This window comes from Psammomys obesus, unplaced genomic scaffold (genome assembly GCF_907164565.1).
Source record: "Psammomys obesus unplaced genomic scaffold, mPsaObe1.curated_primary_1811, whole genome shotgun sequence".
Classification (NCBI taxonomy): domain Eukaryota; kingdom Metazoa; phylum Chordata; class Mammalia; order Rodentia; family Muridae; genus Psammomys; species Psammomys obesus.
Window position 1 is genome coordinate 2,164,719 of NW_026590061.1, and position 23,273 is coordinate 2,187,991.

Consider the following 23,273-nt stretch of genomic DNA (forward strand, 5'->3'; position numbering starts at 1 on the left):
AAAAGAATTTTAGAAGATGATTTTAGAGTAAGGCACGCATAATGCTAAAAGATGATCCACACAAAGACCAAGGTATGGCGGCTGGGAGATGGCTCGGATAAGATGCGATGCTCTCTCAGGACATAAGCTCAGCTCTAGGGGCATCAGAACTTCCTGGACTCCTCAGGCTTTGCACTCTCATGCACAAATCTACTCACACACATACATTTTAAATAAATAAATGAGTGGAGGTACGGTATCTTAATTATTATATTATATTGTCTATAATCTATTTGCCCAAATCAAGTATTTACAAAGCAAGGAAAGAATAAAATAGTATTAAGAAAACATTCTTTAAAGAATTATGAAGTCTGTACCCTTGAAAGTAGACTTTGTGGACGACAGCACGCTAAGCTGTTATTATCAATGTAAATCACTGCCTTGAGTGAGAACAACTCAGAGAAAGAAACCTTAAGAGAATGCAAACGCACAGTAGTCTCACACGTGTTTGGTGTTTTTGAGACAGACTTGCCTGGCACCCATGGTACTCTTCCTGCCCCAGCTCCCGAGTGTGGAGACTATGGCATCTGCCCTGATTCCACAACAGTGGCATTTCCATGGAGACTTACTTAGAGTGAAACTGATTCTTGCATACAGTTCAGCAAACTGCTTGAAACTTCATACAACTTTCTAAAGACATGAACTTGCAAAATAAAAATTACAAAGTACTACTAAATACCCAAGTTAGCTGGGCATGGTGGCACACACCTTCAATCTCAGCACACAGGAGGAAGAGGCAGATGGATCTGAGTTCCATTTCAGCCAAGACTATGTAGAAAGAGCCTGTCTCAGCTGGGGGGTGGGGTGGTGGTGCACGCCTTTAATCCCAGCCCTTGGAAGGCAGAGACAGACAGATCTCTGAGTTCAAGGCTAGCCTGGTCTACAAAGTGAGCCCAGGACAGCCAGGACTACACAGAGAAACCCTGTCTTGAAAAACGAAGCCCCCGTCTCAAAAAAAAAAAAAAAATCAAAGTCAGTACTCTCACAGTAATACTCTGATTTGATAAAAATAACAAAATAGAAACTATTAATAAGCAACATTTTAAAATAGGTGAAGGCTGCATTTCTTGTTCTAACCTCACTGTCCCCTCGTCTAATAAAATTCAAGTTCATGACACAGGGGTAGTTCTCAGCAGAACCAACACCCAGTGGGAAGTAAAGAAAAGCACTGGAGGTGTGGAGCTGTTCAGCTCCTGCTCACGGTCAAGAGACCAGTCACCCCCGCACAGCTTGAGCTCAGGGAGAAAACCCAACAGTGCTGTCAGCGCCACACAGCGCTGCAGGCAGGCCCTCACCTGCCGGGCCCTGTCTGCTGTGAGGCGGGTAGACGAGGGTCTGTGTCATCAGTCAGACCTCTAATGTGTGTGGTGGTGGAAGGGGGGTTCTGTCCTCAGCCCCCACAGCCCAGGGAAGCACATTACAGGGTTAAGGTTAACTTTATTTTATGCATGTGGGGGTTTGGCTAAGTGTGTGTCTGTGCACCATGTGCTTGCCTGGAGTGAAGTCAGAAGAGGGCGCTAGATCCCGACACTCAGGTTACAAATGCTGGGGAGCTGTCACGTATTAGGAACTGAACGTGGGTCCTCGGCAAGAGAAGCCGGTGCTCTCAACTGCTCAGCTATCTCTCAGCTGACACTTGCATTTATGCGGACTGTGTGTGTGTGTGCATGTCTGTTTTGGGGTGAACCAAGCAATAAAGGAAATTAAGATGTATCAAACACTGCTTTATCAAAATCACCCATATCGGGGCTGGAGTGATGGCTCAGAGCTTAAGAGCACTGGTTGCTCTTCCAAAGGTCCTGAGTTCAATTCCCAGCACCCAGAGGATGGCTCACAACCATCTAGAATGAGGAGTGGTGCCCTCTCCTAGTGGACAGGAGTACATGCAGGCAGAATGCTGCATACATAATAATAAATAAAAGTCATCAATTTAGCAGCTGTATGTAAGTTTAAAAACAGACTGCACTCACCTTGGGGTTTGGAAATGTTAATCCTTTAACTAGTTCAATACAGCTGAAATCACATCTGTATTGCAGTAAGGGCAGAGGTGGAGCCCACAGCAGTGTGGCCATGCTCTCTTCTCTCACAGGGTCCCTCGCCAGCTACCTGCACGTGGGGTGACAGCTCTGACAGTGTTCTGGAACTGCAGTTCTGCTTCAGGGGCCACTGGGTGGCACCCTCGCATCGTGTCTCTCTCCCGGTGATACAGGGTGTTGTAATTTGTAATTACACATAATCAGTGACATAAGAAGTCACTTATTATGGAGGAGGAGTCTTCTGATTTTTTTCCTTTTCATGGGTACAGAATAGCACAGTCCCGTTTAGCTACAGAAGCCTGACTTGTCTGCCCAGAAGAATCCTGACTGGGCAGATTCATAGTGTGCTTACGAGCTACAGTCAAGAGTCTCCCAAGAACGAAACCAACAGACATTCACCTCGTCCCCAACAGAACACTGGCCCTGGAAACCCATTCAGTGACGCTGGCCCTCAGTCAGCACTGCAGCCAGGGGGAGCCGGGCACATCTTGCTGCATCTGCTCAGCGCGTGCTCAAAGACATGTATGTCTGTACTAACCCCTTCCCCTCCTCCTGCTTCATGGCTCTCTGCTGCAGCTTCAATCACTTCTTTTGTTTTTCCCATTAATAAACATCCACTTTTGATGACTGTTGTTAATGAATATATATCCTCTCCCTGGGTTTTGAATCAGAGGCTCATTCTGTGGCTGGTAATTCTTGTCTCTCCCTCCACAGTGCCTAGAGATTCATCCTTTTCAAGTGGATCAGATTCTCAGTTTGCAGGATGGCCAGGTATCTCTAAAGCACACAGGGTATTTCAATGTTCTGAGACAGTAACAACTTCATCGCAGGCCCTGTTTGTTGTAAATGGCCACACAGTTTAATGGTCTCATAGTGCACTCATAGCTATTTCACAGACCATTTTCTAGTACAGAATGAGCTAAAGTATTAGTTTTCATTGAAAAACTACACTTGAAGGTAGCTCAGCTGGCAAGTCACTTTGCAGACTTGATCGGGGCTTAGGCCCTGTGTGTGGGCGGAACACAGACATTCTGCTGAGGAGGCAGGGACAGTGATCCGAGGCCAGCTGGCCAAGCAGCCCAGCAAGCTGGATGTGGACAGCGCTGCTGAAGGCTGACACCCAGGCTGTCCTCTGGCCTCCATGTGCACTCCTCATCCACACATACGCTTAAGATATTTTAAAGTTTTGGGGTTTTCTCTTTTTTGTTGTTGTTGTTGTTTTGTTTTGTTTTTAAAGAAACAAGACATTCCGATTCCTTATAACGATAGTTTCAACATTAAGGTTGAGTGAATTTGTTTTACACACATCTTCAAGGTCCTAACACAGAGCCTAACAATAAACACGTAGGAATTTAGAAATATCTTTTCAGAAAAAAAAGTGGGATGTTTTAAAAACGGATGTTATGAGCCATCGACTTTTAGAAGCAAAATGAGTTGACATTTTCTACAAGCTGTTTACAAGAATGAAGAGAAAAATTACGAATGCCCACCAGGCGGCGCCAAGGGACCACTTCAAACTAAGGCCTTCCCAGACAGCTCCTGACTCACAAGTTTTTAAAACTCTCTCACTTGGCAAATTATTAAAAAGCAGGTGTTTTTCTACAAAAGCCCAGACTTCCAGATCTCTCACAGCGGGCTAATGGAAGAGCAACTGTTTTGTCATCTGTCACCTGACCTGGCTGATCCTGAGCTCTTGGTATCTGACAAATCTGACAAAAAGAGTGTGGAACAAACATTACAAAACACATTTCTTCCTCCTCCTCTTTTCCTTATTTTTACCCTGAGACAGGGCCCTGCTATGTAGTACTGGCTGTTCTTCAGCATGTGGAGCTCCGCTGTGCTCAGCTGGGCATCTGTTCTGATAACCTCTCTCTAGACTTTAATAATCCTGTGTTTAAGATTTCTGTATCAGACCAGGCATGGTAATGCACGCCTTTGATCCCAGCACTTGGGAGGCAGGCGGATCTGTGAGTTTGAAGCCAGCCTAGTCTACAAAGTGAGGACAGCCAGGGCTGCTACAGAGAAACCTGTCTCAGAAAAAACAAAAACAAAGAAGATTTCCTTATCAGCACAAGTACTACTAGCTATAAGAAAGGTATGTCAATGAGAAAATAAGGGAAATGTATTCACTTTCTCGATGGCCTAGCATGAAGCCCTTAAATTAAGGCTATCTCTAGTCTTCCTGGATGCCAGCTAGAAGCCAGGCACAAAGCTAAGGACGCTGTGGGGCATGTCTGCTCCCGTGGTTCCAGGCCATCACTTGCTCAGCGCATTCATCTCAAGCGCCTTTCTAAGCACTCACCGGTCAGCCTGGGTTCTGCCTCCCGCTCACCTGGAAAATGCAGCTTTTTCTGGTAACTGTCCTGGAGCTAGCCTTCCATGCCTTCAGCTTCCCTCGCCACCTTTTGGTACCCACTCTCTGCATGCACAGCCACCATTTTTATAAACACGGCTGTTCGCAAATTCTTCCCATCAGGTAATATTCAAGTCAGTTCCTACATTTTCCATAAATCTTTCCTGAGCCCTTGTATTGGGGGAGGTGTCTGTGTATTTTCAAAATCTGCTGTATTCCGTAACGTTTACATACTTTGGCTTATTGGGTGGAGGCTGCCGGGACTCACCAGGGCTCTGCTAACAGAGCCTCAACTGTACTAACAGCCCTGATCATGCACACAGGTTTTTACTCGTGTGCCACCCCTGCCAAAGCCTTGAAGACAAGGAGGCCGCTGTCCACAAGTATACTGCCCAGCGAAGTATCGCTGTCCGAAGGGTTCACCCAGCCTCTGCCTGCTCTGGGATGTGAAGCTGAGTGGGACAGGGTGCAGCGCCTAGTTTCTGGAGGATGGCGTTTTAAAGCTACCACAAGGACAGAAACAGCACTGTGTGAAATGTAGGACGAACACCTGAGTGATCAGGGAGGACTTCCCAGTGACGCTCCTTGAAGAGTAAGTGGAGTTGCAGAGGAGCAAGAGTGTCAACTGGCAGAAAGAGTGTGTGGAAAGGGCCATAAAGAAGCAGGGGAAATTGTAGGACGTCAGTATTGTCAGGCTGGACGGGTGCCAAGAGCTGAGGCTAGAGGGAAAAGCCACAGTGAAGAGCCTGCACTCAGTGTCGGTTACTCTCCTGCTGTGAAACAACACGTTGGCCACGGCAACTACAAAAGCGTTTGCTCAGCTTTCAGGTCCAGAGATTAGTCCACGGTGATGGCGCAAAGTCATGGCAGCAGATGCAGGAAGCTGAAGGACATTCTGACCCATAAGCAGGAAGCAGAGAACAATCTCGACATGGTGAGTCTTTAAACTCTCCACAGCGGCCTCCGGGACAGACTCCCCCCACATCTCCCACGCCTTCCCAGAGAGCACGGCCACCGGGGACCGCGCACGCAAACATCTGCAGCTACCCTGACGGCAGCACATGCAGGAGGGACGGGAGCCACACTTGCTTTCAGGGTGCAGAAAGTCCAAAGACAAGAGGAGGGCCCACTGCAAGACAGTCATCGCCAGCGAGATGCCAGAGGACCTGCCTTAGGGGTGGGTGCTTAAAAACATTCGGAAAAGAAGCATGCGAGAAGAGGGAGCTAACAGACAGGGTCTAGAGCCTGATCCGCCACCTCCCAGAATTCCATGGAGGGATGGGGTCAGTGCCTGAACAGGCGGACAGGTGGGGTCCAGTGCCTGGGCCTGTCCTGCACACCAATGGTGCTGGGAATGGCGCTCAGCAACATATGTCTTTGGTGCAAAGGCCGTCGCCTCCTAAGGTACCACAAACGGCAACACAGCAAGAAGCCGTATCAGATGGGGAAGCCTATCAGGGGCGCCTGCACGATCAGCTGACCCTGAGAAGAGAATGCACAGCTGTCACATTACCTCCTCATCTGCCAAGCCTTCCTCTTCCATGGCCACTTCCAACTTCTTCTGCCTTTTCGAAAGAAAAAATAAATAGACTTTTAAAATACATTCCTATGTCCATTTCAGAAACACAATTCTTTACCCAAGCAACCACTGGGCATGCTATACTAAAGATGTCTTTCAATTTGGACCAAAATCAACTATTTTCGATGATCAGTGTTCTTCCTTGAGATATTTAGATCTGGCATTTTCATACTGACTAAAGCTTTACGGTTTTTATCTCCCAGGACAAAATGACCGTGTATAAGTCTTTTTTGTTTGTTTTGTTTTTGTTCTTGTTTTTCAAGACAGTGTCTCTCTGGCTGTCCTGGACTTGCTTTGTAGACCAGGCTGGTCTCGAACTCACAGAGATCCGCCTGTCTCTGCCTCCTGAGTACTGGAATTACGGGCGTGTGCCACCATGCCTGCTCCTTGTGTGAGTCTTAAGTATGACTTTCCCAACTCAGGGAAGACTCTGACGGCAGGGGCATGAATTTTACTGAAATTCTTTAGGAACGGAAAGTCACACACATACAGAACAGTAACCATCGACTGTGACCTTTGCTTTTCTAGGACTGGCCAAGTCCACCTACTCAGTTTTCCCATTAACGTGAAATTAGTTATGTTAAGCATTTCAGATGGGGCTGCCGACGGTAAGGACGTCTGTGGAACACGTTCTGCCACTCGTTCTCAAGTGAAGACTGCTTCACGTCCACAGGGTTGGCTTTTCCTAACTGTGTAACCGGACAACTCATCCTCATTACCTTTGCCTTAGGCCAGGAGATCAACACGCGTGCACTGACCCAAGTAGAATCAAGGACTTAAGATTTCAACTACTGGAGTGACAGGGGCCAGCCTGTCCTATGGCGCTGACGTGTGGCAGAGCAGCTAAGCCCAGGAAGCCCAGGATCCGGTGATTCCTGCCTTCGTCTTATGTGTGAGCTGTGCTCTTCCTTTAGAGCCCTGTTCAAGTGTCCCTGTCCCTTGAGAAGTTCTCCCACTGCCCGGTCAGAGCACATGTCCTTTTTGGTCCCTGCTTTCACTCCCCACTCTCTCACACAGATCTGCACACCAGCTCCCTTAACACACTCCAAGCTTCACTGAGGCAAAATGAAATGCCATTCTTTCTTCTTATATTCTCATTAACACAACAGAGCAGCACGAATTCACACACTAGTAACTTCTGAAGCATCTCTCTAAAGGAAAGCACAAGAGCACACCACAATGCCACAGCTGGAAAAACCCGTTTAAAACACAAGTGGCACGTGTGCTTATATGCACAGACTCTGGGACCCAGGAAATGAAACAAGCAGCCAGGTGTACTGTCAGCACAAGAGACATAACAGGAGCAGGGCTCCATCCAGTCACAGGGAGCGAAGCCAACTTCTGGCCTTTACTGTACCTGGTTTCTCTCTCTTCGTGCTGCAAAATTAGATTGCTGTAAAAATTCTCCAGGGTGAGCTTGGCCACAGTCACTCTTTCCCGGGTATGGTTGCTCATAGGAAAGGTAGTTGCTGCCCCTGCCGTCATGGCCATAGTAACAGGAACTGAAATGACATTTGAAAAGCAAGTTCCTCAGCAGGGTTTTTAGAAAACACACTTCCTGCTTCTTTTATCAAACTTAAAAATATTTAATTTCTACTAAGAATAATTCTACTATTAGTTAACAACCCAGGTTTCTTATCATAAACAATGCACAATGAGTAACAAACAGATGCCAGCCAGGAATGGTGGCTCACACCTACCAGCACTAAGTACCCCAAAGATGCGTGGTCCCAAAGCCAAAGAAATTAATTCTGTCCTGGCAAAAGCAGGAGTTAGTTTTAGAAGGCGGTCTCCGTGGCAGAGCACACATTAACAGACAACTAGCTCACAAAGGGCCAGAGGTGGCAGTGCTCAAAAAAAGGAGCTTCAACCCATTTCACTGATTTATTGGCCGCTCGTCCAACTGTAAGACTGTGCCGATGGTTACATTCCCGGGTCACTTTCAAGCGCAGCTCAAATGGCTGCATAGTGTATGCGTGCTCAGGGGTGGCCACGTGCCAGCTCTTAGGAACCACTTGTGTGCAGGGCGCTCCAACCCTTAGGAAGGCAGGAAGCCTGGTAGACAGCCATGTCACAGAAAGACAAGCCTGTAGGCCATCATGGTGCTGCTCCTGCTACACCTGCTCCCACAGGCTTGGAGAGCGCACACATTAGAGCAGTTCTGGTGCCTGGAGGGGGGTGCTCGCAGACCGTTCTGGACAAGAGAAAGAAAGAGCTGGCCAGATACGCATCCCGAGTTCCACTCGGCTGGCAGCATTTCCCGAAGCCCTCCAGCACAGGAAGACCTGGGGCTCTGCCCACAGACCTGAGCAGAGCTGGAGCCAGGGACAGCGAAGAGACACAGAGCTCTGTTTGTCAGGTGCAGACTGGAAGTGTGTCATTTCACCGTGGTGAGCGCTTGTTCCCCTGTCTGACGAACTGCAGCAGAAGTGTACTATACGAGCCTCCAACCCACTGCAAAGCAGTTCTTCCGAGGACCAGTTAACTCACCATGAGAGGCTGGCCCAGGCCCTTGTTCAAGCCTTTCCTGCTTTCTCCTGCACAGCCCAGAAGTTACACTTGTAACTTACAAAGTGTAACTGGCTGACTGCCCCATGGGCCTCTTAGGACAACGTATTTTATTCGTTGACTGAGCAGCAGCCCTCCAACTCCCTCCTGAACCTTCCCCTTGGCCTCCCTCATGTTACAGTCCCTCACAGACCTACCGCAAGTCCCTGAGATGTGTGGGAATCTGCTGACCCTCTGTGGTGTCTACACTGCTCGTTCTTTGGTGGGCGGCCTCTGAATCTGCACACCTCACTGCCATGCCCTTCCACTGCTCTAAATGAGAACTTCTCTGCGCACTATGTCCCTAATTCTTTGAGCATTCACCACCATATCATATCTGACACAGAGCAGACAGTGATGAAAGATAAAAACCACTTTACAAATAAGAATGTCAGGAAGAAATGAGAGTTAGAAAAGAACAAGGCACTCTGACATTCACGGTCAGAAAGACAGTTTCTATCCCATTGAGATCATGAGGTCTGATCCCAGCCACCTTTCCCCAGAGGGACTGCAACCTGTGTTCTGCTGCCACCCCAGGCTTCTCTGAGGCCATGACAAGGCTAGGAAATCCATGGAAAGTCAGGGTTGCTCATACCTCTGTATGAGCAACTACAGCTTCATTAAAAATAAATGCATAAAGAAACTGCACATTTATGCAATGGAATACTACTCGGCTATTAAAAACAAAGATATCATCAAATTTGTAGGCAAATGGATGGAATAGAAAAAAATCCTGAGTGAGGTAACTCAGAAACAGAAGGACACCATGATATGTACTCACTTATATGGTAATTTCAGCCATATAATACAGGATAAACAGACTACGAGGCACAGAACCAAAAAAGATAAGTAAGAGAGGATCCAAGGGAGGGTGAATAAATCTCACTCGAAGGGGAGATAGAAGAGACAAAGGTAGTGGCTGAAGAGAGGGAACAAGGTAGGAGAGGGGGCACAGAGAGCTAAGAGGGTGGAGATCAGAGCTGGGAAGAGAGGGCGAGAGGACTGAAGGCCTATAGAGAAAAGAGAAACTGAGGGTGGGGACATCTCTGTGACAAGCTGGAGACCTAAGTCAGGGTCGGCTCCTGGGAGGAAATGAGGAGGACTCAAGCAGAGACTCCTAGTAGCAGGGGTCACAGAGACTGAAGAGGACATCCTCTCACTAGACTAGCCTCATAGCAGGATGGGAACACCAACCCAACCACAAATATTCCGACCCAAAGTTTACCTACCTATGGTATATGCAAGGATAAGATAGAGCAGATTGAGTGATTCCCAACCAATGACCCACCTATCGGAGAGCGCCAAGCCTGACACTGTGAAAGATACTCTGCCAAGCTTGCAGACAGGAGCCTGTCAGAGCTGTCCTCTAAGAGGCTCTAACCAGCAGGGCCTCAAAACAGATGTTGAAACTCACAGCCAAACATTAGGCAATGAGTATGTAGTCTTGTGGAAAAGTGGGAGGAAAGAAAAAAGGACCTGGAGGTGACAGGAACTCTACAAGAAGATGCACAGAGCCAACTAACCAGGGCCCAGAGGGGCCTGCTGAGATGGAAGCATCAGCCAAGGACCACACAGGAACTGCACCTAGGCCCCCTACAAAGATGCAGCAGATGGGCAGTTTAGGCCTCCTGAGGGTCCTCTAGTAAGGGAAGTGGGGACTGCATCGGACATGGACTCACTTGCTGGCTTCCTGATCATTATTCCCTGACAGGACTGCCTTGCCAGGCCACAGGGGAAGAGGACATGCTCAGTCCTGATGCCACCTGATGAGCTGGGGTGGATAGAAAAGGGAGCTCTGCTTTTCTAAGGAAAGAGGGAGGAGGGTAAAGGAAGGGCGGGACTGGGAGGAGAGGAGGGATGGGGCTACAACCAGGACGTAAAGTGAATTAAAAAAAATAAATTTTAACAATAAACTATGTCATGTCTAATCACAGTATTTTAAAATTATGGTGCTGACGACAACAGCAGGTGCCTCAGGAGTTGTCATGGCCTCAAGGTCTCTATGGATTTCACTGCTTTAACTGAACCCTAAGTAAAGCCATTTTCTCCCAACATAATATTTTTATTGATTATTTGCAATTTTTTACAACATGCATCCCAATCCTCCCAGATCTGCCCCAACCCTTGTGATCCCTATCCCTAGCCAAAAACAAAAACGAAAACACATCCAATTTGTGTTGCCCATCTAGTCACTGGGGCATGTCAAACTCCCAGTGTCCAGCCCTTACAGAGAACTGAGTCCTCCCCACCTCCGCCCCGTCAGAAGCCATCGACTGTGGAGAGCGGCACCGCTGCAGCCTTTCCGTTTGTAAGCGCTCTCCTCAGTGGCTTTCTTTTTCTCTTTGGAGGGTGGCGGGGTGGGGCTGTCAAGAGAAGCCTTCTGTGACTCTCTTTCTGCAGTCACCACAGCGCTGCTAAAGCAGCCTCCTTGCCCTTCACCGTCAGTGGGAGCACAGACCGCAGGCCGTGGCGTGATCACGAGTGCAGTGGCAGGCCACATGCCACGGATGCCATCCTGGCCCTTGGCGGCAGCACAGGCCATAGAGATCAACATGGCCTCTAGAGCACGACCAGACACCAGCACGGCCCCTGGCAGCATGCAACCACGGAGGGACCGCAAACACCCACATGGCCTTGATTGGCAGCCTGGGCTGTAGCACTCAGCATGGTTTCTGATGGCAGCTCAGACCATGGACATCAAATAAAACCTCCAAATCCCGGTGCTCAAGTTCTGTTTTGAGATCAGCCGTGAAAAAGGAAAGAGCTGGGAAAGAGAAACAGCTCCGTCACACAGCCAACATCTTCCCAACCATGTCTGCTTTCAGGATTTAAAGGAGGGAGGCTGGACAAAAGAATAAAGGCTTTCCAGTAAATTAGAGAAACCTAGAGTACAGGTAAGAAAGCTGGTCGAGTCAGAACTCGGCAGCTTTCCTATGCCAGCATGTGCTCGCCTCAAGGGCACAGGCACACTCCTTCCGCAGGAGTGTTCTACAGAGAGCTTCCTCAAGACCCAGGAAGCCCAGGCTCACAGACCTTCAGAGCTTAAGGAAGAAAAGGGCCCCTAAAAGCTTCAACCAAGTGTAATTCCTAAAGACTCGGATACTTTCTGTGTGCCTCTTCTTTTGGCAACACGCAATCAAGAACAAGAAAAAGTACAGAAGACAGCAGCTGAGAGGACAAGAGCACAGGAAAAGCCAGGCAGGAGCACCCTGTCCTACTCCAGGCCGGCACAGGCCTTTCACAAAGCTAAGGAAGACACTAGCTTTTCATGAAGCCTCTTTAAGAACACAAAGTGAGCTGGGTGGGGGTGGCATACACCTTTAGTGCGTGAGACAGCCTTGGAGGAAGCAGCCTGGCTGCAGCAGGGTGCACTCCTGCTCGGTAGGGCAGCATGCAGGATCTGGTGGGAAACCAAATTCTGGAAGCCACTTTATCTTAAGCAAGCTTACAGAAGACTGGTACACATACAGAAAAGTAGTATAGTGATTTAGTATAGTGATTTATAGTGAGGGTGGACTCGGGAGGGGCGGGACCTGCAGCCACCACAAAGTACTCCATCCTGGCAGGCCAGCAAAAGAGAACTCGGAATTAGGAGGGGACTGCTGCAGGGAACCAGGCTGGTGTCCAGAGAGAACAGCCTCTCAACTTAAACATTCAGTGATGCAGGATGGAGTGGGAGCAGGGCCAAGGACTGGCTGCTCCCTGTCTCCCTGGGGCCCCAGCCACTGCCAAGTTCAAAAGCAGACGACAACACTAACTTCCAAAGCTGACCAAAGTTTTCTTTAGGAGCAGGTCTGTAGGCCAGAGGAGAAAGGAAAATAGCTGGGTAAAATCTTTGAAGACATTCTGTGTAACACAAAAACATGCAAGGGAAATGTAAAACCATTCCCAAGCCCCAGGGAGCGCCTGCATTAAAAATACAGAGACAAATAAGGTCTGCAGAAACATATTTGTGAATCTGGATCTTTATAAAGAATAAGCAAATGCCTCTTTCCTCCCCCAGATGATGTAATGAACTTTACTCCAAAGCCCAAAACAGATGTCAATGAAAACTTACTTTAGGGACTTTATAATTGCATTAGCATATTCTTTCTGTTCTTGTTGGACACACCTGAAAGTCTATGGCTTGACCAAAACCCAGGTCAGAGCAAACGCTACCATCAGCTCTGTATGCAATGCGACAGCACTAGGTGGACATTCTGCACCTTCTGTTAACATTCTACTTGAATTTAGGGAAGTTCAGCCCATGCCCATGTCCCACATACAATCCTTCCACAGGTTCAAAGCTACACCACCACCTGGTGCTATGTGGCTGGCCTCTGCTACTCTGTGGGTTCTTTTTCCACCCTTTATCCACCCTGGTTTCAACCCCTATTATTAGATAGAACAGAAAGGACAGTGGGGAAAGACAGAGACAGAGATCTGTCAATCTAATTCTTTCTTATTTCTTCCTTGAGCACAACTACTAACAAACGGCAACCAACCCCCCAAACAACCACCAACACCCAACCTGCCTATGGGGCTCTAGCATGTATGTACCCTTTGAAAAGTTCCCAGAATTCCAAACACAATCACAGAAACTATCTGCAGCTGGCAAAACCACACCTCTGCTAGAGCACACGGCAAACCACAGTCAGCTGCTATGGATGGTCCAAAGTAGCCCCATACCCACACCTGGGATTAAGGTATATTCTTAGAATATTTCTGTGGTTTTAACAGAAATCAAAATTTCAGATTCTCACTATATCACTGTGTTTACCGCCAAAAGGAAAACTTCCTTCTGAGGTGGGAGCACACAGCCCAATTCTCAGAGGTTAGCTTGAGCAAGGAAGAACTGTTCTACCCAGGCACAGGCAGTCTAAACATTTCTCAATCAAGAACTAAAACGGGCTCAAACTTTTCAAAGCACAATCTAGATCAGCAGTTGTTACAGTGTAAGCTCACACCTTTAACTGACCGGCTGACACTAAGTTTTGTCTTTTATTAAAGCCCCTTCTCTAGCCAGGATAAAAAAAAAAAGTAAAAGAAAAAGAAAAGAAAAAAAAAAAAAAAAAAAAAAGACAGGCGCTGGAGAGATGGTCCTGAGTTCAATTCCCAGCGACCACACAGTGAGATCTGGTGCCCTCTTCTGGCCTGCAGGTGTACACGCAGACAGAACACTGTATATATAATAAATAAACAGGGCTTTAAAAGAAGATAGCATACAACCCGTAAGCCTAGAATTCCAGGATTGAAAAACCTAACACTAGTGATCTTTGACTTCCTGTTCACTTAAGTACCCCAATTCATCAGGGAAATATCAACAATGAAGTACAGCATTTGTTAGTTACGCAGGCAGGAGACACAGACAGACACACATGCACGGCTATAAATAGAGGTATATCTCCATTACCAGCAAACTTCAAAGGCAGAAAGCAGCTGCTTGATCTGTCAATTTGACCCCAGCAATTTTTATGCTATGTGTAAGGCTGGCAGTGTGAGGCCTCCTAATTCATCCTGATTTGTGGTAGAGACGCCTGAAGCTGCAGATCCCAGACTTTGGGTCTCTAGTGAAGCAGCAGCCAGCCACAGCCTCCTCCCACGCATAGATGAGAAAGTCAGAAAGCCAGTCGGTTCAACAGTCAGGTATGCAGATGTCACATGCAGCTTGCAAACACTAACTCTGCAAACAAAGATCTTAATAAAGACAATAAATAGAAAGAGCTTAGAGCACTTGTCAGTGCTTCTGGCCAATCAGAGCAGAGACTGTGACAGGACACAGGGCGCTCCTCCGGCTGCCACATGCCAGCAGCGGGCAGGGAAAAGGATGCAACCTGCATCACGGCACAGAGCCAATGCCCTGGACCACAGTGGACCTGGGGTTTGTCCTGTGAACCAAAGAATTGTGACAAGAGCAAGTCATGGAGTAAAACTAAAGACAAAGATGACAAGTGATGAAAACCCTGAAGTGAGCCTTTCTGCTTTTGCTTCCTTTTAGGGAAGCAGTTTTTTTTTTTTTTCCAGTAGCCCCCAAACTGCATTATTTACAGGGCTCAGATGACCACTGCCTATGACTCAGGCTTAAAGTCACAAACTAGGGCAGCACAGACCTGAGCCAACTACCTTCACCAAGTTTCTGAGGCAAGGGAAGTTGTAACGGGAGAGAACAGAAGCAAACGGAGCTCTGGGTCTGAGGAGGAGCCGCTCCCCTCGCTCCTCTGTACTCCTAAGGAAGCTCTGCCTGGCACAGCAGATGCAGGCGCTGTGCCAAAGCTGTGGCTTGGCGTGAAGAGAGAACAACCAATGCATGGGCAGGGCAAGGAGAGTGGTGAAGGGTGATGTGACATCCTGCTGAGGGGAGGAGCCAGTGGGCAAGCAGCCTGGACAAGCGACTCAGCTAGGCTATATGGAAATCTCGGGTATCTGGGGGCACGTGGCCATCATGAGTGACCAAAGAAACTGCTCCCAGCTAAAAAGCAGACACGTGTAACTTGTGACTGGCCCTGTGCTGAGCTCACAGGCCTCAACGTCAGCCACCCTGACGAGATCCAAAAGAGACCTGGCCCATTAACACGGAAAACAAAAATCTTCACAAGACTAAAAAATGCTAGTAAGTGCCTTACTGACATTTATCACTGAGCCCTGAACAGCACTGAAGCAGCCTAGTGACTCAAGATCTTCAGAACACAACCTGGACTGTCTGGAAAATAATAATAATAATAAATAAATAAATAAATATATATATATATATATATATACACACACACACACACACACACACATAGGAAGAAAAAATATCAAGAATGAAATAAAGATAAACTATGTGGCAGGCTGTCATCAATGAAACCCTTCAATTCAACTTAAGAATCCGGAGAGCCTCCATAAAGCCATGTCTGAGTTCAGATCTATCCAGAATGTTCTAGACCCGTCTCCAGGTTCTAGTATGAAAAATACAGCTGAGCACAGGGTAAGACCTTCCAAAGCCAACTTTGCTTACAGAAAGCGAGACTTAAGTGATGTAAGGACTGTCTTATCTGCTGCTAAGTGACAAAGCCCCCCCTTACAGAAGTGGAGCCCAGACACGGGGAAAACAAGCTTTGCGGCCCACAGACAAGGAGTGGCTCAACAGGCTATGTGGCCCACAGTCCCCGCCGTGACTGCTAGGTGTACAGGGCGACGGCAAGCCCGGGCCCTGCACCACCCTGCAGAGAAGTGTGTGAGCACTGCCTGGGGACTCACCACGAGCTCTGTGCTCTCTATCGATAACACAGACCCCAATAACCCAGCAGCTGCTTCCCATCTTTCCTCACGGCCTGTGCATCAGAAAAATGCTCTGGCTACTTCTTCCAGAGAGTCCAAGACACCCTAGGCTCTTGAAAGCCACACTGATGGCCACGACAGAAGAATCCTGGCTTTGTTTGTGTGTTTCTTTTATTCCTCTTCCTCCTCCTCCTCCGAGACAGGGTCTCTCTGTGATCTGGCTGGCCTGGAACTCTCCATGCACAGCAGGCGGAAATCTGCCTGCCTGTTTCCAAAGTGCTGGGATTAGAGGGTTGCACCACCGTGCCTATCCACCTGATCAGAGTTTTCTGTTCGCTTTTCTATGGAAAGCTCCATTCACTGTCAAAACAGCACGTCTGGCCGTGATAACTACCACATCCCATTTTAAGTAGTTGAAATCATACCTTAACGCTAACAGTTAAATAAGTTCGGTGTTCCCAAAATAAGAAAAACCCACAATGTTTGCGCTCACAGACCTTGTTTCAGGAGAATGGGTACTCTCCTGTAAGTCCACAGGATCACATCAAAACTACTACAACATAATTCAAAAACAGTTTTAAACTAAAAAAAAAAAAAAAAAAAAGTTTTAAACTAAGATTTGGGTCCAGATATTAAAAGTTTGTTAATCATAAATTACAGCCAGCATATGTCATTTACCATGTATGTACAAACACGTGCCTTTGTCTGTGTGCGTATGGGTAGGTGTGAATGTCAGTCCTCCCCTTCCGCTTTGTTTGAGGCAGGCTCTCCTTGATGTTGACCACTGAAATGCCAGCCTGGCTGCTATCCCAAGACCTCTCCCGTGTGTGTGCCAACTCACTGTAGGAGAGCTGGGGTCACGGGCGTCCGGGGGCCCCTGCTTGGCTAAGGATCTGAGCTCGGCCCTCACGCTTGCAGGGCAACAGTTCCGCCCACTGAGCCATCTCTCCAGATCGTTTCTTCGTTAAAACGATGATAACTCGAGGATTAGACGATGCTCTCCTGGCACCGCCCAGGCATCATCCTTCTACTGTTATCCCCTGGGGGCTGCAGGCTTTGCTTCGCACCATCAAGGCCCATCTTTTTAATGGACCCTCTCATGTCAGAATCCTGGCAACTACCGCAGGTTTTACACAGACATGGCCTATGCTCTGCAGCCTCACCCAGTTGTCAACATAAGGGAAAGGCTTCTGAACGCTCTACTGTCTGAGCAGGAAATTACTCACCCCTCAAGGGCACAGAGAATCCTGGGAAAGATGCCACTGCCAGTGAGCGAGGGGTGAAGTGCAGGACTGAGCTGCCTTTATATGGAGTGAGCCCAACAGTCTCAGGGGCTCACAGGAACATTCTGGCTGGTGCTGTCTCCCAGTACTGGAAAAGCAGCTCCTCTTATCTGTTTAGCAGCCTGCAGTCAGGAAGTTCTTCTTACAGCTACCCTAATTCTCTTCCAGTCACACTCAAACTCATTTGTTTTCTCACATTTTCCGTAACAATGAAAACCCTCACTTCATCCAGCACCTTGCTCCAATGCTGGGGGGCGGGGAGGGGAATGCACTGATTGTGATTCTCTCTCACTGCACAACCGTAAGTTCTTAGACTTTCATCCACTTCACTAAGGGAAGAGCTGCTACATTACTCAAGAAACTAATCTGCAAATAAGCCAACTCGTGAAATGTGCACATACCTGAAACTGGAGTCTGCCCCGGCACCGACAGGTCTAGATAAAACAGGGACAGCAACTGTAAGCCAGCCTTGTCAGGCAGAGCACTCAATGTGCAGGTGCTGTGTGTGAAGCAGGTGTTTCAAAGCCAGGGTCTGAGAGACGGGCTGAGTTACACCCCCAGTTCCAGAGCCTGCACACAGAGCAGAGCCCAGCTCCACTGCTTTGAGTGGAGGTAACTCATGTTATGAGCGCTTTCACCTCAGAGCTGAGCCCTGTGGTCCTGGACAACTGGAGCCTTGGGCGAGCAAAGCAGGCACCTGAGTGCTACTAACCCAGGAAAGCTGCCCACATTGGTTCTGTGTAACCGATTTTATTTTTCTCACTCCTTCCCATTGTAAAACTTATACAAAAGCAACAGATCCAAGCCTTCACAAACTAAACCAATGTAAGAATGTTAACAGAGGGGCTAGAGAGGTGGCTCAGTAATTAAGAGCACTGGCTGCTCTTGTAGAGGACCTAGGTCCCGTTCCTGGCACCTGTACGGTGGCTCACACCTACCCAAACTCTAGTTCCAGAGCACCTGATACCCTCCTCTGTCCTCCACGGGCACCATGAGCACCAGGTACACACGCAGGTTACACAAATACCCATGGGAAAGTGCTCATACACATAAAATAAAATAAATAAATCTAGAAAAAATTTAAAAGAATGTAACAACATTCCTAAAAATTAGGTGAGGAGCCCAGTGGTAGCACATGACACTTCAGAAGCTATGAGTTCAAGTCAGCCTGGTCTACATAGCAAGTTCCTAGTCAGCTAGAGCTACATGAGTGAAACTCTGTCTTAAAAATAACAAAATAAAAAAGTAAAAGCAGCACATGACACAGACTAGATGGTCTGAGCAACTACAGGGCATGGCTGGCTGACTCCAGCAACCCCCCTCGGTTACCACAGCAACCCAGCCTCGGTTTTCAAAGCTGAGGGTGCATCTCCACATCTGGTCAGGAACCCTCCCGCCTCTGCCCTCAGCCACAGTGTCACAAAACTGCAGACTCCTCCTTCCGAGGGCCTTTCCTTGAGAAAGCGTGGTTCACCACCCCAGCCTCAGGCTGAATCTGATTCCTACTACCACAGGGACAAGGATCCAAATGAAAGCCCCTTTCTAAAAGATGCATACAAACCAACAGTATCTGTTGCAATTATAGAAAGCAACTAGGATATTTTAAAACCCACCAGTGAAGAGCTGAAATCCCAGATTAAGAAGATTAAGTTTTTTAAGCTAGCCTGGGCTACATAGTTAGATAACAAACAAACCAATCTGTGTTTGCATGCTGTGTGAGTTTCCAGGGCGACTGTGGTAAAACAAAGCACTTAAGGCTGACACACTAGTCACACTGAAAACCCTGGGCATACCAGGCTCAGCAAGAGTGAGGTAGGACATGCGCACCCCGGGCTGCTGGTCTACAGGACCACTGAGGTAAAGTAAGGTCAGCCATGTAAACACGGGTGCAGGCAGGGAGGGGCTCTGGCAAAGCTCGTCTTCAGAAGAGGGACGCAGCCATACGCTACGTGCCAGACACCAACAGAAGGTAGTTCAGCTTTAGCCTAACTCACTGCCAGGTGGCAATCGAGATTTGGTGATAGCTTTCGAAGCTCATGAAGGCTGGAAGGACACTGTAGCTACAGGACAGTGATCTAAAGGCGTCTGCCTGGCCAGAACCAGCCTCAGACTAACACAAGGGAGGCCCTCACAGTCTGGCCCCGCCACGCCCCTTTTCCATGAGTCCTGCAGCCACCCGGCTTCCCGACATGATGGAAACTTACTAATAATGCAGAAGGCCCAGTGTGTGTAAGCGCTCCTACTTCTGGAAAGGGGTGGTTCTTTCCAAAATTACTGAGCCAGAAACTGTACTAGCACTGTTTGGCTTAAAAAAAAAAAAAAAAAAAAAAAACTGAAGAGGGGTTATAACTTTAAGCTAAGCAAACAGAATGGACATTCTGTTTTCCCTCCAAGAAGCAAAAACTAAGCTACACCCATCGGGGAAGGTATTTTAGAGACTGGGGGAAAATCTGCTTTACAAAAAGAACTTAATGAAAATTATACAGTTGTTTTGACGTGTAAAATGTACTCTTTACGCGACATAAAAAGAATGTTGGCTGATAGGTGCCATGTTATGCTGGGTGCCCTTGAACACCAGGTAACCCTCCAATCAGGATAAGCTTATTTTAAAGCCTCAGGGATCAACTTTCTCCACCCATTTGTTTTCAGGCCCATCACTCGGGTAGGAACATGCTAGAGCCTGCTCCAGGTATTTTTTTTGCAAACAGAAAATTCAACTTTAAGTTAATTTTAAGTCAGTTTCACTAAAGTAAGACTAGTTAACCTTTTGAATTTCCTTCCTGTTGTTACTTCATTTATAGTTTTTTAAAGTAATTGCTGGTGCTTTAGATTAGACACAGCACACAGAATGACATGCAGGTTTCACAGTCTCAGGGTTCTTTCCATGAGACACACTGGAGGTTACACAACATTGTGCTTCACACCCAATAGCTTTGCAACATGCACTGTAAAAAGTAAAACCAAATCAAAACAATGCTGCGTACAGTTCCCTGCACACTCCGAGAGTGGCTGAGGTCGGAGAGAGCTGCTCTATGAGGTGAAGAGCAGGGTACCAAGTCACGCTTGGAGCTAGACGGCAGAAGTGTTTTACTGCACAGCAGGGTGCATGCAGCCTGTCTCTGTGTTTCTCAGGGGAAAGTGTGTTAGTGAACTTCGCACTGCTGTGGCAAACACTGTGTGCCTAGAGCGAGGCAGAGCTCTGGAACATGGAGGCCATGAAGTAGCAGGACAGGGAAGGCCCAGGACAGTCAGCTCTCCAGAGCACCGCCCAGTGACCCACATCTGCAAGGTGCCATGTCCCACAGTAACGCCGTCTACTATGACTCCATTTGTGACCTGGACTGATCTGCTCATCAGGTAAACATCTTCATGGTGCAACTGGCTCTCAGGGGGAGCTGAATCCATCTGGTGAACAAGCTTTCCACACACAGGGCTTTTTATAAGGAGACAACTCCTATGCAAACCACAGCAGTGGAGAAAAGCAGGCCACCCTTGGTGACAGAGAGCCCTACCCTAAACTGCTGGAGGGAGAGAAGGGAAAACAGAAGTGGACAGGGTGCAGATGACTCGGATCTGCCATGGCTTCTCACTGTCCAAGCTGGGAGGGTACATGCAAACCCACATGCACCCCAGCCTGCTTCCTCTGGAAAGTCTGGGGGATCCAAGCCGGGCTTGACAGTTAATACTGATGTTCACTGGGCAGAACTCAGAACCACCTGGACGTTCTGAGATCTCTGCATTTGGCTTGGGGGAAGACAGCGAGTTGCGCAGCACCCACAGACCGGAAAGGCAAGATGTGCACCAGCATCCCGTCTGCGTCCTGACCTCGGGTGATGCGGCCAGCTGCTTCAGGCTCCTGCTCCACGCCTCCCCACCACGGTAGACTGCACCCTCAAACCAGGTCCAAATAGAGCCCTCCCCTCCCTAAACTGTCTGAACTAGCTATTCTGTCACAACGACAGCTACACAACAGGTGTGGTGGCGCGGACCTGTAACTCCAGCACTTTTGAGGCTGGTGCGATGGAAACTTGATGGAAACTTAAGTTTTTGAAGTGTGGGCCTGGACCACATGCCTTCATCACAGTGTTTGTCATACTTCAAACTTCTGGCCAGCCACACAAGGGGCAGGTGGGGTAATCCTCATGTGGCCACTAGTCAGTAGTCACTTGGTCCCTGGTTTTCAGTTTACCTGCTATGAAGGTGCAAAGGCTGGTGAGGCACTTCAGCTCAGCTTCTGCCACAGCCTAAGTGCTACATTTATACAACACTTACAGCTCTCATTTATTTCACGGACTTTCAGAGAATGCATCCCACGTACTGTATGACACAGACAGAACACAGTCAGCATGATGCGCACAACACTGATACAGTGTAAGTCCGGTGCTAAGCCTGGTAGATTGGGAAGAGCAGAGAGTGGCCAAAGACAGGACCAGACAGGGCTGGACCGTGAAGTGAAGGCAGGGGCCCGAGCGCTGCTGTGGAAAGTGACAGGAAGCCACGCTTCAGCCTCCAGCCAGGAGGAGGGCTGCCACTCACAGTGTGAGAGTCGCCAGGCAGGAAAGCGGATCTGCTGGCTAACAGAGGTGCTCTGAGGTGCTCTGAAGGAAGGAGGGAGTTAGGAAACAGTGAAGACAGCGCGGCAGGCTGGGTCCCGAGCCATAGCAGCATCAACAGAGAGGGTTCTGAGACCTCACTAAGGCACTCTGGTTTTAGAGGGAAGAAAAGAGAACTCCCCGAGTTAAAGGTGCAGGAGCAGTTAAGTGCAGTAAAGGCAGCGCCCTCTTCTCCACAGCAGAACAGACTGGAAACGCACTGCACAGCTGCACTCCTCCGACTCTCTCAAGATACGCAGGCAGTTTCGGGGAAAACACACAGCCTTAGGATTCACAGCTCGGCATCGGGGTTGCAGCTTCCAGGGCAGCATCTTGTACAGTGGCTGCCTAACTAATAAGGACTGTGTTTTGAAGGTAACAGATGTTAAGCACAAAAAAAGTACAGTTTGTTCTGCCTGGTCCCCGACACACGGTACAGGTGGCAACTCCTTGCTGTCTGACAGATCTTAACGATTTAAGAGAGCACACACAAATGAAGAGGAGAATTAATTTCTGATGGCTAAGTACACTGCTGTCATCTTCAAAATTCCAGTAACTATGTAGAATACTCTTCCATGTGTTGACAAACAGGTTTCTTCCCAGCAGGTGTCTTATATCTGTGCCTCAGAGAAAGGCTCATCAGAAGCAGCATCAGAAGGGAGCAATCAATCAGTCTAATGACTCAAACTACATGGACTTTTGCTTCAACTTTTACAGTACAATAGCATTTTTTTTTCCTCAGAAATATTATTTGTGGCCAGACTTTGTAGCACACACCTACAATCCTAGCACCTCAGAAGCAGACACGGAAAGATCAGGAGTTCAAAGTCATAGTTCAAGACCCCAATTACATGGTGACTTTGAAGCTAGCCTGGGCTACATGTGGTGACCACCTGACCTGACAGGCAAGAGGCCCAAAGTAAGTCAGAGATACAGCACTGAATAAAAAACACTGAGTAGATTTAAAAGTTAAACACAAAAATGAAGGGCACCTTTTCTAGACACACCCTGCTGCTGACGACTGCTGTTCTGCCTCTTGTAATTACTTCCTCCATTCTTTCTTTTCTATTGCTATAGGGTCTTGCTACACAGCCTAGACTAGCTTTGAACTCTTGTCCTCAGACCTCGGCCACCCAAGTGCTAGGATGACAGTGTGCACCACCATGCCTGTGTATATCAAACATCAAACCTTGCAATCTGATTACTCTATTCCATGTTCCTGCTTAGAAATAGTAACCATTCCAAAGTTACTGACAGTGACAATATAATTCATAATAATTAATGAACATTTTCTGTGTGCCTGGTGACATGCTTAGGCCTTGACACGTTTCATCTCTTCTGGTATGGATGTTTTGCTCACCCTACAATGTCGCCTCATTGTGCAGAAGGCACCAGCCGAGGCCTCTTGCACTGTGCAGTCCTGTCCCTCTCACATGAAGCTGGGTATCTGGGAAGTAAAAACCAACTTCCTAGTTCTGATTTAAAAATAAAAAAGTTTGACACTTGAAAAGTTAATGGCATGTAGAGGAGCGTGAGTGAAAAAGAAGCCACACGAGCGGCTCAGGCTGCTGCTCCGTCCCTCCACGAGTGGCCAGCTCAGGCTGC

At 48.0% G+C, this 23,273-nt stretch overlaps 1 protein-coding gene across 4 annotated transcripts in view; it reads right to left on the reverse strand.

Annotated features, from left to right (window-relative positions):
• The window catches only part of Stk38l (serine/threonine kinase 38 like), a 58,924-nt gene that overhangs the window by 11,463 nt on the left and 24,188 nt on the right, over nt 1-23,273 (reverse strand). For all 4 annotated transcript variants that reach the window (XM_055605650.1, XM_055605648.1, XM_055605651.1 and 1 more), the window contains 2 exons: nt 7,365-7,509; nt 5,942-5,993 (listed from right to left, as the gene is read on the reverse strand). In XM_055605650.1, the coding sequence (XP_055461625.1) occupies nt 5,942-5,993; nt 7,365-7,498 (186 nt within the window). In that variant the 5' untranslated portion in view covers nt 7,499-7,509. The remainder of the gene's footprint in view (nt 1-5,941; nt 5,994-7,364; nt 7,510-23,273) is intronic.